Source organism: Rhinatrema bivittatum, chromosome 1 (genome assembly GCF_901001135.1).
Source record: "Rhinatrema bivittatum chromosome 1, aRhiBiv1.1, whole genome shotgun sequence".
NCBI classification, from domain to species: domain Eukaryota; kingdom Metazoa; phylum Chordata; class Amphibia; order Gymnophiona; family Rhinatrematidae; genus Rhinatrema; species Rhinatrema bivittatum.
The window spans coordinates 18,956,944-18,970,521 of NC_042615.1; the positions used below are offsets into that span (position 1 = coordinate 18,956,944).

A 13,578-nucleotide genomic window follows, 5' to 3' on the forward strand; every position below is an offset into this window, starting at 1 on the left:
CCCTTGGCATCAATAACAATAAGGCACAAGAACAAAGTAGACACCATAATCTACTTAAGATAGCACATGTAGTACAGACAGGGGAGGGAACATGAACATGTGAAAAACCAACAGTCAAGGAGGAGAAAATATTGCTTCTTCAACAGTTGGCAAGTAGAGATAAGACTGTACCCCTCCATATATCCCTCCCTGCACCTGGCTTTAGCAACGATTTTTGCATGTCAGCAGAAATAACAAGAAAACCCCAACTTAGAAACTGCATAAAGGCATTAAAATAATATTTTATTGGGTAAGGAACATGATACGAGGGGAAAGGGGGCTTGCATAGACTAAAAAGTGTATAAAGTGTACTGCTTAAACCTGTGGGGGTGTGCCTACTTCTGTAAGACACCGGTACTTGCAAGTTCGTGAAATAAAGATTTATATTTAATGTAAACCGGTATGATTTACATCGGATGTAACAATGTCGGTATATAAAAATTAAAAATAAATAAATAAATAATTATTATTTCACTGAAGCTTATGTTCACTCTCCTTCCTTCCAAGAAGGATATTTGTTTATATCAATCTTGCTATAATCTGAAACTATATATATTCTGTTTATATCAGTAAGCATTACTTAAGTTTTATATATTAATAATTCTGGTGTGCATATATCATTATTAGATTAATAACTTTTCTCTATATTGTATACAACTGCATGTAGAAATTAAAGAAAACATGTGGGGGTCCGCAAAAATTTGGGAGGTTGAAAAGGGGTCCATAATTCCAAAAAGGTTGGGAATCCTTGCCTTAGAGGGTACACTGACTGGCTCCCTGCTCCTCCCCAAAACCTTTTCTCCGTTTTCTTCTCATGCATCTTTGGGAGAATTAAAGTAGAGTTGAATCAGAAAATGCGAAGAAAGCTTAAACAGATTGGACTGGGGGAAAACCCTCAAGAGGTGAAAGAAACCTTGAAGGATCCCAAGTAGACCCAGTTCCACAAGAAAGTATGGAAGCCTAGCAGTCACTTTTGCGTGTATACAACTAAAAATGAAATATGAGCAGAGGAGCAGCCTCCAGCCGCTGACGCTCGCGCACTGACGCTGTCTGCGCAAGCGCGCAGGACGCACCTCGCAACGACAGAGCGAAATGAAGGCGCCGGCGCATGCGCAGCCTCGCCTTGGTGGCCAACGGGCGGAATTTTTTGAAAAAAATATGGAGCGGCGGAGACAGCCGGTCCGTGGGAAAATACCCGGAAGAAGAGGAAGAGACGGGTTCCCGGTGTCCCCACTGCCGCCCCAGCGCGAGGGAACGCGCCACCGTCCCTGAGGAGGATGCACAGTCTGAGCGATAACGCGTGTTATCCGCCCAGAGAGAGAAAGAGAGTGACAAGCCAGCAGCTGACCGGCCCTCGGTGCGAGGGCCGGGGTTATGTGAGCTGTCGCCGCCGCACCAAGCCGAGCACCGGGAGGGCGCCATGGCGAGCTCCATCGGGGAGAAAATAGAGGTGAGAGGAGCGCCGGGCCTTCTCCTCCCGCTGGCTCTCACGGGCGCTGCCTTCCCGCGGCCCCGGCGCGCTCTTCCTCCGGCCGCGGCGGTTTCCAGGCGCCCCCAGCGTTCCTGCGGGCCCCCCCCCCCCGGGAGCGAAGCCTCGTTGCTAAGCGACGGTGACGCCGCGGTGGGGCGGGAGCTGAGGCGCGAGCTCACAGTGTGTCAATAGCGGGCAGAGACCCCCACCCCGCCAGGCTCTTTCTCCTCTCCCATTCCGTGCCGGTCCCCGCCTCACCGGCGGCAGCTCGCGCCCGCTCTCCGCGTCATTCTTCCCCCGGACCGGGAGCCGCTTCTGAGTCCCAGAGCTCTTACTTCGGGGCATGGCCGCCGGCCGCTGTCCGGCGCCCTCCGCTTAGGAAAGATGCTGGGGCGAGTTCTCGGCTCCCTTTTCCAGAGTCTGGCATGTGCGGGTCCGGTGCTGGGAGATAACGGCATGGCCAGGCTGGCGGGCGAGAATACCATCCAGGTGCGCTCTGGTCCTCTAAAGACCTGAGGAATATTTACGCGAATGCATGTAGCCGGTCTTTGCCTGGTAAAAAACAGCTCAGGAAACGTAAGTCCAATGTTTGCCGATCTTAAAGATGTCTTTTTCACCCTGCAGGATTTCAAGGTATTGAACATCCTTGGTAAGGGATCCTTTGCCTGTGTGTACAGAGCCAAGTCCGTGAACACCGGCTTAGAAGTTGCTATCAAAATGGTAAGCAGCTTTTTCTTTTCTCCCCTAAAGGATTCAATGGCTAATTGTTTTAAAAACAAATTCAGAGACGTACCTGCCTAAGTGCTCTATCTGTTTATTCTCCACTTTAATTGCAAGTTTAGAAAAGAATTAAATAACTGATTAGCATTTTGTAATAATGGTGATATAAAATACTCCAACTTTGTATTTTTTTCAAGGAAAATTAAGATGTTACCAGATAAACTACATCTGGGTATGATTAATAGAATTGTGGAAATCATGAATTCTAGTGAAATATTATGTCATGAATATCATTAAAATTGCATGGATCTGTTTGAATATGCTCCATCCAAAATTATTCCAGTCTATTTATCTGTAACTTGTGTCTACAGTTTCAACTGAAGATTTATAGGTATCAGTAGAAATTGAATGTTGACAAGTGCAAAGTGATGCACTTAGGGAAGAGTAAACCAAATAGCTACGCAATACAAGGTTCTACATTAGAAGTCGCCCTTCAGGAAAAGGATCTAGGCATCATTGTTCGTAATAGGTTGAAATCTTCTGCTCAGTGTGCAGCAGCAGCAGCCAAGCCAGTACTTTGAAAGAGAAAACAGCTAATTTACTTACTAATCCTCCTTGACTTCTCGGCGGCCTTCGACACCGTCAATCACGCCCTACTTCTAAAACAACTGGCAAACATTGGATTGACAGGTGCTACACTAAACTGGTTCAAAACATTCCTAGAAAACAGAGGATATAGAGTCAAAATTCACAATAAAGAATCCCAATACCACCCTTCTAACAGAGGGGTGCCGCAAGGTTCATCACTTTCACCCACGCTCTTTAATGTCTACCTGTTACCACTATGTCAACTTCTTACAAAATTAAACCTGAAACACTTCCTTTTCGCAGATGACGTACAGATCGTGATTCCCATAAAAGAAACAATCTAAAAAACAATGGAACACTGGGACAGTTGCTTATTAGAAATTAAACTTCTCCTCACCAGCCTAAACCTCGTACTTAACGCTTCAAAAACGGAATTCCTGCTCATATCACCGGAAAACAATAACACACTTCCAAAACCAACCGCACTCCTTCAAACTACCCATGTAAGAGATCTAGGAGCTATCTTAGACAATTGTCTCAACCTTAAAACATTCATTAACCAAACCACCAAAGATTGCTTCTACAAATTACATATTCTGAAAAGAATCAAACCACTTTTCCACGCTATGGACTTTAGAACAATCTTGCAAGCAATAATTTTTTCCAAACTAGATTATTGCAACTCTTTACTATTAGGCCTCCCAGCTTCTTATACCAAACCCCTACAAATGGTTCAGAACTCCGCAGCCAGAGTCCTTACAAATTCCAGGAAAATGGACCACATCTCCCCTATCCTCCAAAAACTCCATTGGCTACCAATCCACTATAGAATCATGTACAAATCCATCAACATCATATACAAGACCATCAACCAACACACGCAACTCGATCTACAAATACCATTTAAAAAATACACTTCCGCCAGACCTATCAGGGAATACTACAAAGAGTCACTCCAAATTCCAAATGCCAAAACCTATCAACATAAATCCTTGAGTCTCAGAGCCTTCTCTACAGCAGGTCCAGTTCTGTGGAACTCTATACCACCTGATCTGAGACAGGAGCCATGCGCTCTAACATTTAGGAAAAGACTAAAAACTTGGCTTTTCAAAAAAGCATTTCCAAGCCTTGAATAAAACGCACTCATCAACACAAACTCCTATGTAATATCTGGATCCAAATAAGAATCCACCTATCACAAACTTACACTCATTATTACCTTTTGAGTTTTTATCATATCACCATGCACTACTGTGTCATATTTATTCTCTTGGTTATGTATATTACCGCTCATATTTATGTACCGTCACATTCATTCAAATATTTATTTATTTATTTATTTAACAGTTTTTTATACCGACCTTCATAGTAAATTACCATATCGGATCGGTTTACAGTTTAACAAAGGGAAAAAAGAAAACTAGAGTAACAAATTCACGTAAACGAAAGATAACAATAAGTAGGAATAAGTCAAAGTTACAATCAACAGGGGGCGAGAACTTGGAAGCTTGCAACAAGCTGGAAAGAAGAAAGGCCAGTAAAAGTAATTTTACCATAGCGTGTACAAGTTAATAAACTTAAGAACGGTACTTTAACCTGAATGTCTCAGAGTCCATTTATTTTTTCTTTGAGAAACGGAGAGCCAGACCAAGTAGGAAAGAAGGCCAACTAGTGATTGTCTGGTGGTTCAGGGAAGGCTTGGTGATATTAAGTCGGAGGTCCCGAAGAGTGAAAAAATAGACTTACTTATTTACTCTGCTACACTATTACTTTAATTGTATGAAATGTAAATATTGCATTGTTTAACCTCTCCCCTCTTCCAGTTCCAAGTTAATTTTCCCTGTTTTATTGTAACTTTCTCACACCTCTTAATTGATTCTCTGTATTTAAAGTTCACAGTTGTATTGGAAATATTTATTACGTTACGCTATACTTTACACACATTGTTATTTGTAAACCGGGTTGATGTGATGCCTATCATGAAACTCGGTACAACAAAAATAATAAATAAATAAATAAATAAATAAAAATAATTAATGCTTACTCATTCGGTTCCACTCATTATTTTTTAAATCTCTTATCATATCTCCCCTCAGCCGTCTATTCTCCAAGCCTTCCTTCATAGGGGAATTGTTCCATCCCCTTTATCATTTTGGTTGCTCTTCTCTGTACCTTTTATAATTCTGCTATGACTTTTTTTTTTTTTTTTAGATGTGACTAGAATTGCACACAATACTCAAGATGAGGTCACATGATGGAGTGATGTTCTCTATTTTATTCTCCATTCCTTTCCCTTACCCCTTATTCAGTAAGGGGAGGAAACCGCGTGTCCACCCCCGCGGCACCTAATAGCGTCCTCAACATGCAAATGCATGTTGAGGGCCCTATTAGGTATGTCCATGCGATACAGTAAGTAAAATGTGCAGCCAAGCTGCACATTTTACTTTAAGAAATTAGCGCCTACCCAAAGGTAGGCGCTAGTTTCTGCCGGCACCGGGAAAGTGCACAGAAAAGCAGTAAAAACTGCTTTTCTGTGCACCCTCAGACTTGATATCATGGCAATATTAAGTCGGAGGTCCCGAAGAGTGAAAAAATGTAAAATGGACCGGCGGCTGTCGGGCCGAAAACCGGACGCTCAATTTTGCCGGCGTCCGGTTTCCGAGCCTGTGGCTATCAGCGGGCTCGAGAACCGATGCCAGCAAAATTGAGTGTCGGCTGTCAAACCCGCTGACAGCCACCGCTCTGGGCCAAAAGGAGGCGCTAGGGACGCGCTAGTGTCCCTAACACCTCCTTTTGCCCGTTTCTACTGCACCACCTAATTTAAATACTGTATCGCGCGCACAGGCGAGTGGCCTGTGCGTGCGCCGGAAGAGCGGGCGTTCGTCCGCTCTCCCGCGGACTTTACTGAATCGGCCCGAATGATAGCAGACTATAAAATGAGTGGGGTGGAACAAGTAAGCATTAATTGGTTGTTTACTCTTTCAAAAAGTACAAAACTAGGGGACACACAATGAAGTTACTAACTGATACATTTAAAACTAATAGAAAATATTTTTTTACTCAATGCATAATTAAGCTTTGGAATTCATTGCCAGAGGATGTGGTGAAAGCTAGTAGTGTAACTGCATTTAAAAACGGTTTGGACAAGTTTCTGGAGGAAAAGTCCTTAAGCAATTAAGATGCTGCTTATCCCTGTGAAAAGCAGCATGGAATCGATCCTGCTTAGGCTTGTGACCCGGATTGGCCACTATTGGAAACAGGATACTGAGCTTGATGGACCTTTGTTCTGACCCAGTATGGTAAGTCTTATATTCTTATCTTGGTGAAGAAAATGTTTAACATTTTAACAATATTTTAATTATATTAATTTCATTTCTAGGTTAGTTGTCATGATATCTCTTGCTACTGGTTGTTTTTAAGATGTATCTTTACAAAAACACTCTGATGCATTGTTTTGTCATTTTAGATAGATAAAAAGGCCATGCATAAGGTTGGAATGGTACAGAGAGTTCGAAATGAGGTAGAAATCCACTGTCAGTTGAAACATCCCTCTATACTGGAGGTGAGCCTCTTTCTAAGCCTTTATTTATTTATTTTGCGGTCTCATTTTCTTGTCCTCTAAACATGTTATAGCATTCTTGCCTGGTATATAAAGGACTTTCAGTTAGCAGAGGGTTGGGGGCTCTCTGAAGTGAGATGGTGTGTGATTCTCTAATCACCTGACTCCTTGGGAGCTAAAAGCATCTTCTCAGTGTTCCCAGATACTAGCAGACTTAAGAATTGATCTGACCTAGGGGGCCGACGAACGAGGAGGGAAAGGGGCTGACGCAGGCCTGCCTGGCTCAATGAAGTGGTGAGACCAATTAACAACCAGCTGACAGCTGTGGGGCTTTCCTGACGTTGACGTCATCTGCCAGAGACCGCGAGGTTAAAAGCCCGCGGTATAGTGGTGCACCGCTGCCGCCGGCACACCACCAAAGGGGCGTGCGCGCAGATTAGATAGACTTTGATCGCCTCTGATCGTATTTGATTGAGTTGTTTGAATTATATGGGGCGTAAAAGAAAGGCGAAGTTTGTCACCTCCTCTCCGGCTTCACAAAGAATCGGCCCCATGGACGCCCATTTTAACAGGCTCATTATGCCACAAGGGGACTGTGGTAGAGACACATCAGATGTCTAAGTCCCGGCATAGGCCCAACGCCTCTACAACTCCCAGGAGGAACAACTGGAGAAAATTCCATTGTGAGAGACTATGCAAATGTAAGTGGCTCAGAAATTTGTTCTTTGTCACCGAAAATTGCTCTTTCTCCCTGCTTGGAGCTAGAACAGCAAGAAGCAGGAAATGGACCTCTAACTATCAACATTGTGGTAGTACATGATGGATGAATACTGTGGACGCATCCAATGTTACTCTGGGTGATCTTTGGAGGATGCTGATTAAGCTTGACTCTGTTTCTCAAATGAATTCCTCCTTTTGTGCTATAGCTAATGGGAATAAAATGGTTATTCAAGAACAGGGGAAAAGATTCAGTTAAGAATATTTATTTTAAAACTTTTTTATACCGACATTCATAAACATATCACGTCGGTTTACAGATCAACGAACATGTCTTTAGAAGTACAGAATGTTAAAATGCTAGAAAGTTTACATACATCTGATAATATGGTATTACATACTGATTTAGAAAACATAGAAAATCTTATGAAAGTGAAGCATTTGTTTTGTAAATTTTCCAATTATTAGATAGCTTTCACCATATGAGATATTTGTGAAATATTTGAGGGAAAATTTAGCATGTGATGAGATTCCTTCTGTCTCAAAGACCTGTTATTTCCCTATTCAAATGAGCAATATACCTGGGAGGGAGGAAGAGAGTATCCCAGGTATATCTGCTTTTTTGGAGGAATCCATCGATGTTATAAACAAGAGGGCAACATTGTTTGTATCCTTTGTTTTAGAAAGGGAGAATTCATTCTTGATAAATCCTTCAAAAATAAAGAGATACTATTGTGGGCAGAAGGTTTTCATTTTTCCTCATGTCTCCAAGCCTACTCAGGCAAGGAGAAGACAATTTTTAGACTTGAAAAATAAAACCTTGGAATAAGGTGCAACTTTTTATTTGAAATATCCTAGCAAGTGTTTTATTAACTTTCAAGGAAAAAGTATATTTTTTCAGAACCTTCACACTTTGAAACCTTTTTGAGGGACAAAAGTGAGGTAAATTTGGGTCAGGCTACATCAGCAGAGTTAAGCCAGATAAAATAGAAATAGCCCCCTTTCCTTGGTATTGGTTTATTGAAGAGAGTTTATTATTTTTTGGCCCCCCCATTATAGTATTAAGTGTAATAGCTATTAATTTTGTGACTGGGTTTTTTTTCCTAAATATGTTTAATTATAAGTTGTTACACTGATTTGCCTATATTATGCACAGAAATGTGATTCTGTGTTGATAAATGAAATTCTCAAAGAGAAAATTATAAAAAAGAATTGAACTGACCCTACCTATCACATTCTTCAAGTTGTTGAAGAATGTGATAGGTACAGTGTAACAAGTTGTTGCAGGTTTTCCAACTTTTTCATTTGTTTTCTTAGCTCTATAACTATTTTGAAGACAGCAACTATGTATACCTGATATTAGAGATGTGCCACAATGGAGAAATGAGCAGGTGTTTAAAGAACAGAAAGAATCCTTTCTCTGAAGAAGAAGGTGGGTTGAACTTTATTCTGGTCTTTTAGTGCTTCTATATTCTTCGAGCACATCTATCTAAACATCTTTTTAATGCTGCCTGTGTAAAATATTGAGCTGTTTAACTGCTTGCGTTCACTGATCTTTTGTGAAACTGACTGTACTCTAGACCTTCCCCTTTCTTTTGTGGGCTGAAGTGATAAATTGTCCTCCAGGTCGTGCTGTTGGCACTTGCACCAGTTTTGTCCAAGTAGGACTGAAAGAGGACAGCCATAGGATTTGGGTAGCAAGAGGCTCCACAAACTATAACTAGATGTTCAGTTTCATCTGAGGGATATTTATATGTAAGTGGGAAAGTATTTACAAAATTAAGGCTTTATAGTGTTTTGAATCACAATTAAGTGTTTAGTTGATGAGTATTTAAAAATTATTTTAAAAACATGCGGTTCGAAGACTGTCAGCATCATTAGAAATGTAGCTTTCTGAACTACATTTCTTATAAGGTTGCAAAAGTCTGGAATAAAATAAAGGTTGCTGGAATTTGGCTGATAAATTACTATTTTTAACCACCCCCCCCCCCTCCCCACTATGCTACCAGAGCCTTAGTGGTCCCAGGAACTAGTTGTTGACCTATCCCCTCATGCCTATGCAGTATAAGTCTTCCCGAGGCCCCAGGAACTGACTGGTCTGGGCTGCCCATTTTTTTATTACTACCAGAGCTTTGATAGACATTAACATATCTCTGAGGTATAAATCATGCACAAGAGCAAGCATGCTTCAGTGGAAAGGAAATTCTATAGCAAGAGGTTGTGATTATAGTGCTTGAAGGGAGTAGACAGGTGTTACATAAAGAGAGAATGGTGATCATATAGAACAGTCTCAAAGTGGAGGCAAAATTCAAGAGCACCTGGGATAAGCTCCACAAATCCTTCACTTAAGAGGAAGTGAAGGTAAAGCCCAAGATTAAGTAGTTTGGTATTCCAACAGGAAAGAATAATGAACAGATTAAATGAGCCTGTAGTCTTTATCTGCTATCATATTCTCTATTTCTAGCTGTCATAGGAAACAGTTGATTACGCCATTCACTATCTTCATATTATATACTGGAAAATATGTAATTGCTGAAAAACTTATTAAAATATATAAATCTCTCTCTCTCTCTCTCTCTCTCTCACATATATCTAGTTACTCTTATCTTAAAAATGGCAACTGGAGATGAAACTTGGTCATCTACTCTGTCTAAATTTAAAACAAGTTTTTCATATTTATACCATAAATCTTATTTTTCCAGCTCGCCACTTCATGCATCAAATTGTGACTGGAATGCTATATCTTCATTCTCATGGCATCCTGCATCGAGACCTCACCCTTTCCAACCTTTTGCTCACTGGCAATATGAACATTAAGATTGCAGACTTTGGACTGGCGACTCAGCTGAAAATGCCAAACGAGAAGCATTTTACAATGTGTGGCACCCCAAATTACATTTCTCCAGAGATTGCCACTCGCAGTGCACATGGACTGGAATCGGATGTGTGGTCCTTGGGGTGCATGTTCTATACGTTCTTGGCTGGCAGGCCACCTTTTGACACGGATACTGTGAAGAACACTTTGAATAAAGTGGTTCTGGCAGATTACAGCATGCCAGACTTTGTATCCACGGAAGCCCGGAACCTAATATATCAATTGCTGCGAAAAAATCCAGCTGACCGCCTGAGCCTTTCTTCGGTATTGGACCATCCGTTCATGTCCAGATCGTCCTCAGCCAGGAGTAAAGATTCTGGGACAGTGGAAGATTCCATGGACAGTGGACATGCCACAATCTCCACGGCATTCACTGGCTCCTCCAATGTCAGCATAAGCAGTCGCTTCCCAGAAAAGAAAAGGCTTCTGGTAGGTCAGCCACTGCCCAATAAAATGACCTTGTTTCCTAGACATCATAGTCCTCCTGTGGATGATGTGTCTTCTGTGGATGGGAGCAGCTTGTACAGTCAGAAGGGCCAGCTGAGGGCTGAGTGCGAAAGCACTAGCAGAGGAAGGCGGCTGCAGGTCACGGAAGACAGGCCGCGTTCTCGCTACCTCCGCAGAGCCCACTCCTCCGATAGGTCTGGGACCTGTCACAGCCAAGGCCAGGCCAGAACGTGCAGCAGCCTGGAGAGGTGCCACTCCGTGGAGGTGCTTTCCAAAGCTAGCATGGCTGGAGGCAAGGCAAATGCAGGCAGTACTTCTCCAGCTGCCAGCTATGGTGATATTCCACATGTGTTTAAGGACAAGACTCCCAACAACTCTGGCTCATTTGAAAGACATTTATCGCCACCTGTGAGGGACAAAGCACAGTAAGTACATGTTTCTGACAACTCTGATTATATAGAAAAACATTTTTTTTTTTATCTGTGCTTTTCTTGTGGGCAGAGCAAAGCATTTTACAGGTATATGAGTTCTGGGTCCTGAGTGTATTCTGGTATCAGGTGCTGTACCTATGAATTTATGTCTGTGTAGTGCAGGCTGATTTGAAATCTTAAGCTGTTTATTATTAAAGCAGAACATTTCGTTAATCCTTGAAAAGGTTGGGCTATTCGTTAGTATAAAAAATCTGTCCATGTTAAATATTATATTAATGGCAAAGTGCTGGAGAGGCTTAGGATGTAGTAAAATAATTCCCCCTGCGGGGCACCGAAACAGTTGGGCAGTATGGCATAGTATAGGTTGGATTACAGAAAAGTAACCCTAGCCATCTCTGGGGGCATAGAACCCTGCATATATTGGCAATCTTGCCAGTCTGGAATTGAGCTATGCTAAGAGAAGCAGCTAAAGCTCATTTTATGTGTAGCAAACCCCCCAGAGCAGGGCCTGCATTTGCTCTGACAGGCAGGGAGTGACCAGGAGAAGGGAAATGCAGGTAAATATTAATGCTGTCTTATAGGGCTTCCCATTTCTCTGACAGAATGCTCACTCTGGACGTTTCTGTGATTTCTTGTCACCACAAGCACTGGACAGGATGGTTTTAAAATAATTGTATTTTACAAATTTTTTTTTTGCCTTTTTTGTTTTGTTTTGATCCCTTAGTTGTCTTGGGTGCCAAGGTGAATAGTGGTGACTCTTGCTTGGAGGAGTATTGTCCCTGCTGGTTAGCCAGTAGGCGCTGCCTCCGTAGCAGTAACTGCCTTCCCTCTCTCCCCAGTCCTGCGGGTGTGGCATCTGTAGCATGTTCAAGCTCCTGAGCCGCAGAACTGGCCCCTCTTGTCTAATTTTTAACTCATTTTGCTGCATTAACATTTTTTGGGAGCCAGGGAAAACTTGCTTGTTTTTGCTTTTTCATTCTTGATCGTTTTGATGCTTGTTTGCTTATTTTGTTTGGCTTTTTTTTTTTTTTAGTTTTATTGAAATTTTTATAATTGCAAAATTAAGAATATATTTGAAGAAAAATCATGACTCTAAACTTATTCATACAAGAAGAAAAAAGAAATGAGGAAATCATTTTCCATGTAGATTAGGCTGCAATCTGGAGAAGATCTATTTATTTTATTTATTTATTTTTATTTATTTAAGATCTTTTAATATACCAATACTCAAGACAAATGTCTTATCGTACCGGTTTACAATGAAACAAGGGGAAAACCAGAGATATAAGAGAAAAAGTTACATAAAACAGGGAGAATAAATACAGGACAACTGAGAAAAGTAGAGCTATCTTAACATCGTGCTGCTATAGCGTAAACAATAAGTAATTTGTAATTGTAACTTGGTAAACAATAGGCAATTTAAAATCGACACTCGGGAGACCTAATAGGGATTCAAAAATAAACAAAACTAATTCTTCATGGGTGATTAAATCTAAGAAAAATAATGTAACTAAGGTGTTTGTATAATTCTTTTTCTTACCTTAGAGCAGTGGTTCTCAACCTTTTTTTCTGTCATAACACTTGTCAGATATGTGTGTGACACTTTGCACACTACATTTAACAGCTATGTTAAAAAAAAAACCCCTAAATATTTTATTGTTGAAAATGATTCAGGAGAAAGAGACTATTCTTTAATTTCAACAACTGCTTATAAAATATGAAATGTTTTTTCACAAAAATTTTAATTTTTGCTTACTGCATTAATGAGAAATCTAGGACTGATATGCATATGCAGCACACAGTTTTTCGATACAGACAAACTCTCATGCATTTCATTGTCAGCCTCAGAAAGTTCTGACCTCTTCTGGATTTTATACAGAGCAAAGTTAGGAAATTTTCCCCTTTCAACTCACCATACAAAAATATATTTAAATTCTGGTATCCCCTCAGTATAATATTTCAAAATCCCTTCCCTGCCAGCTACTTTGTGAAATAACATTAAAACCTGCTAAAAACACATTTGGAAATTATATAGTGTACCAACCATACCATAAGAGCACTAACACCCAGGACCTGAACAGCAACAAACTTACCTATGAAAAAGCAAGACTGCAAATATAGAACACAGTGCACTTACTATTGGAGAAACAAAGCAAGCCAGACTGCTCTCGATTCCTACACAGAATCTACATCCTAGTCAGGAGAATCCCTCCCCTCTGTCAAACATGCAGACTGACTGACTAAAAGAACATAAGTAATAAACAAACTCCAAGAAGCGGCCAGGGGGGAGGTGTGGTGGGAAGGCAGGGGCAGGATAGAGCATGCCTGCAGCATTTCTGGCTTGGACTGGTGATGGCAGTGATCGCCAGGGTTGAGAAGCACTGCCTTAGAGTACAATAAAGAGTTCTTTAGGATAGTAACATTAATTGGAGCCAGGACATTTATTTATATTCTGCTTTTCAGGCACCTCAAAGCAGATTACATTAGGTACTCTAGAAAACTACCATTAGTCCCAGCTGATAGGAGACTCATTTGCTTCCATCTAGCTTAATTTCATATTTATAAGGGAATCTTAAAAAGGTGGACCCTAGGACACCACCTCTTCCTAGAAACATTTTCTGCTTCGGTTGTGTAGATCTACACAGACCAGGAAAATATAGCAATTCTATAATTGAGAAAAACATTGCTTTGCATGGAAAAACAATTTTTTATTATTATATACTGACATCGG

The 13,578-nt window shown here is 41.1% G+C and overlaps 1 protein-coding gene across 2 annotated transcripts in view; it reads left to right on the forward strand.

Moving 5' to 3' along the window:
* The first annotated feature begins 1,142 nt into the window (after positions 1 to 1,142).
* The window catches only part of PLK4 (polo like kinase 4), a 122,351-nt gene continuing 109,915 nt past the window's right edge, over positions 1,143 to 13,578 (forward strand). Inside the window, exons 1-5 of one of the 2 annotated variants that reach the window (XM_029590266.1) lie at positions 1,143 to 1,489; positions 2,135 to 2,230; positions 6,285 to 6,380; positions 8,412 to 8,526; positions 9,797 to 10,841. In XM_029590266.1, coding sequence (XP_029446126.1) covers positions 1,460 to 1,489; positions 2,135 to 2,230; positions 6,285 to 6,380; positions 8,412 to 8,526; positions 9,797 to 10,841 — 1,382 coding nt within the window. In that variant the 5' untranslated portion in view covers positions 1,143 to 1,459. Of the gene's footprint in view, positions 1,490 to 1,730; positions 2,000 to 2,134; positions 2,231 to 6,284; positions 6,381 to 8,411; positions 8,527 to 9,796; positions 10,842 to 13,578 lie in introns of those variants that run through there. The other variant, XM_029590349.1, reaches the window with a different exon arrangement.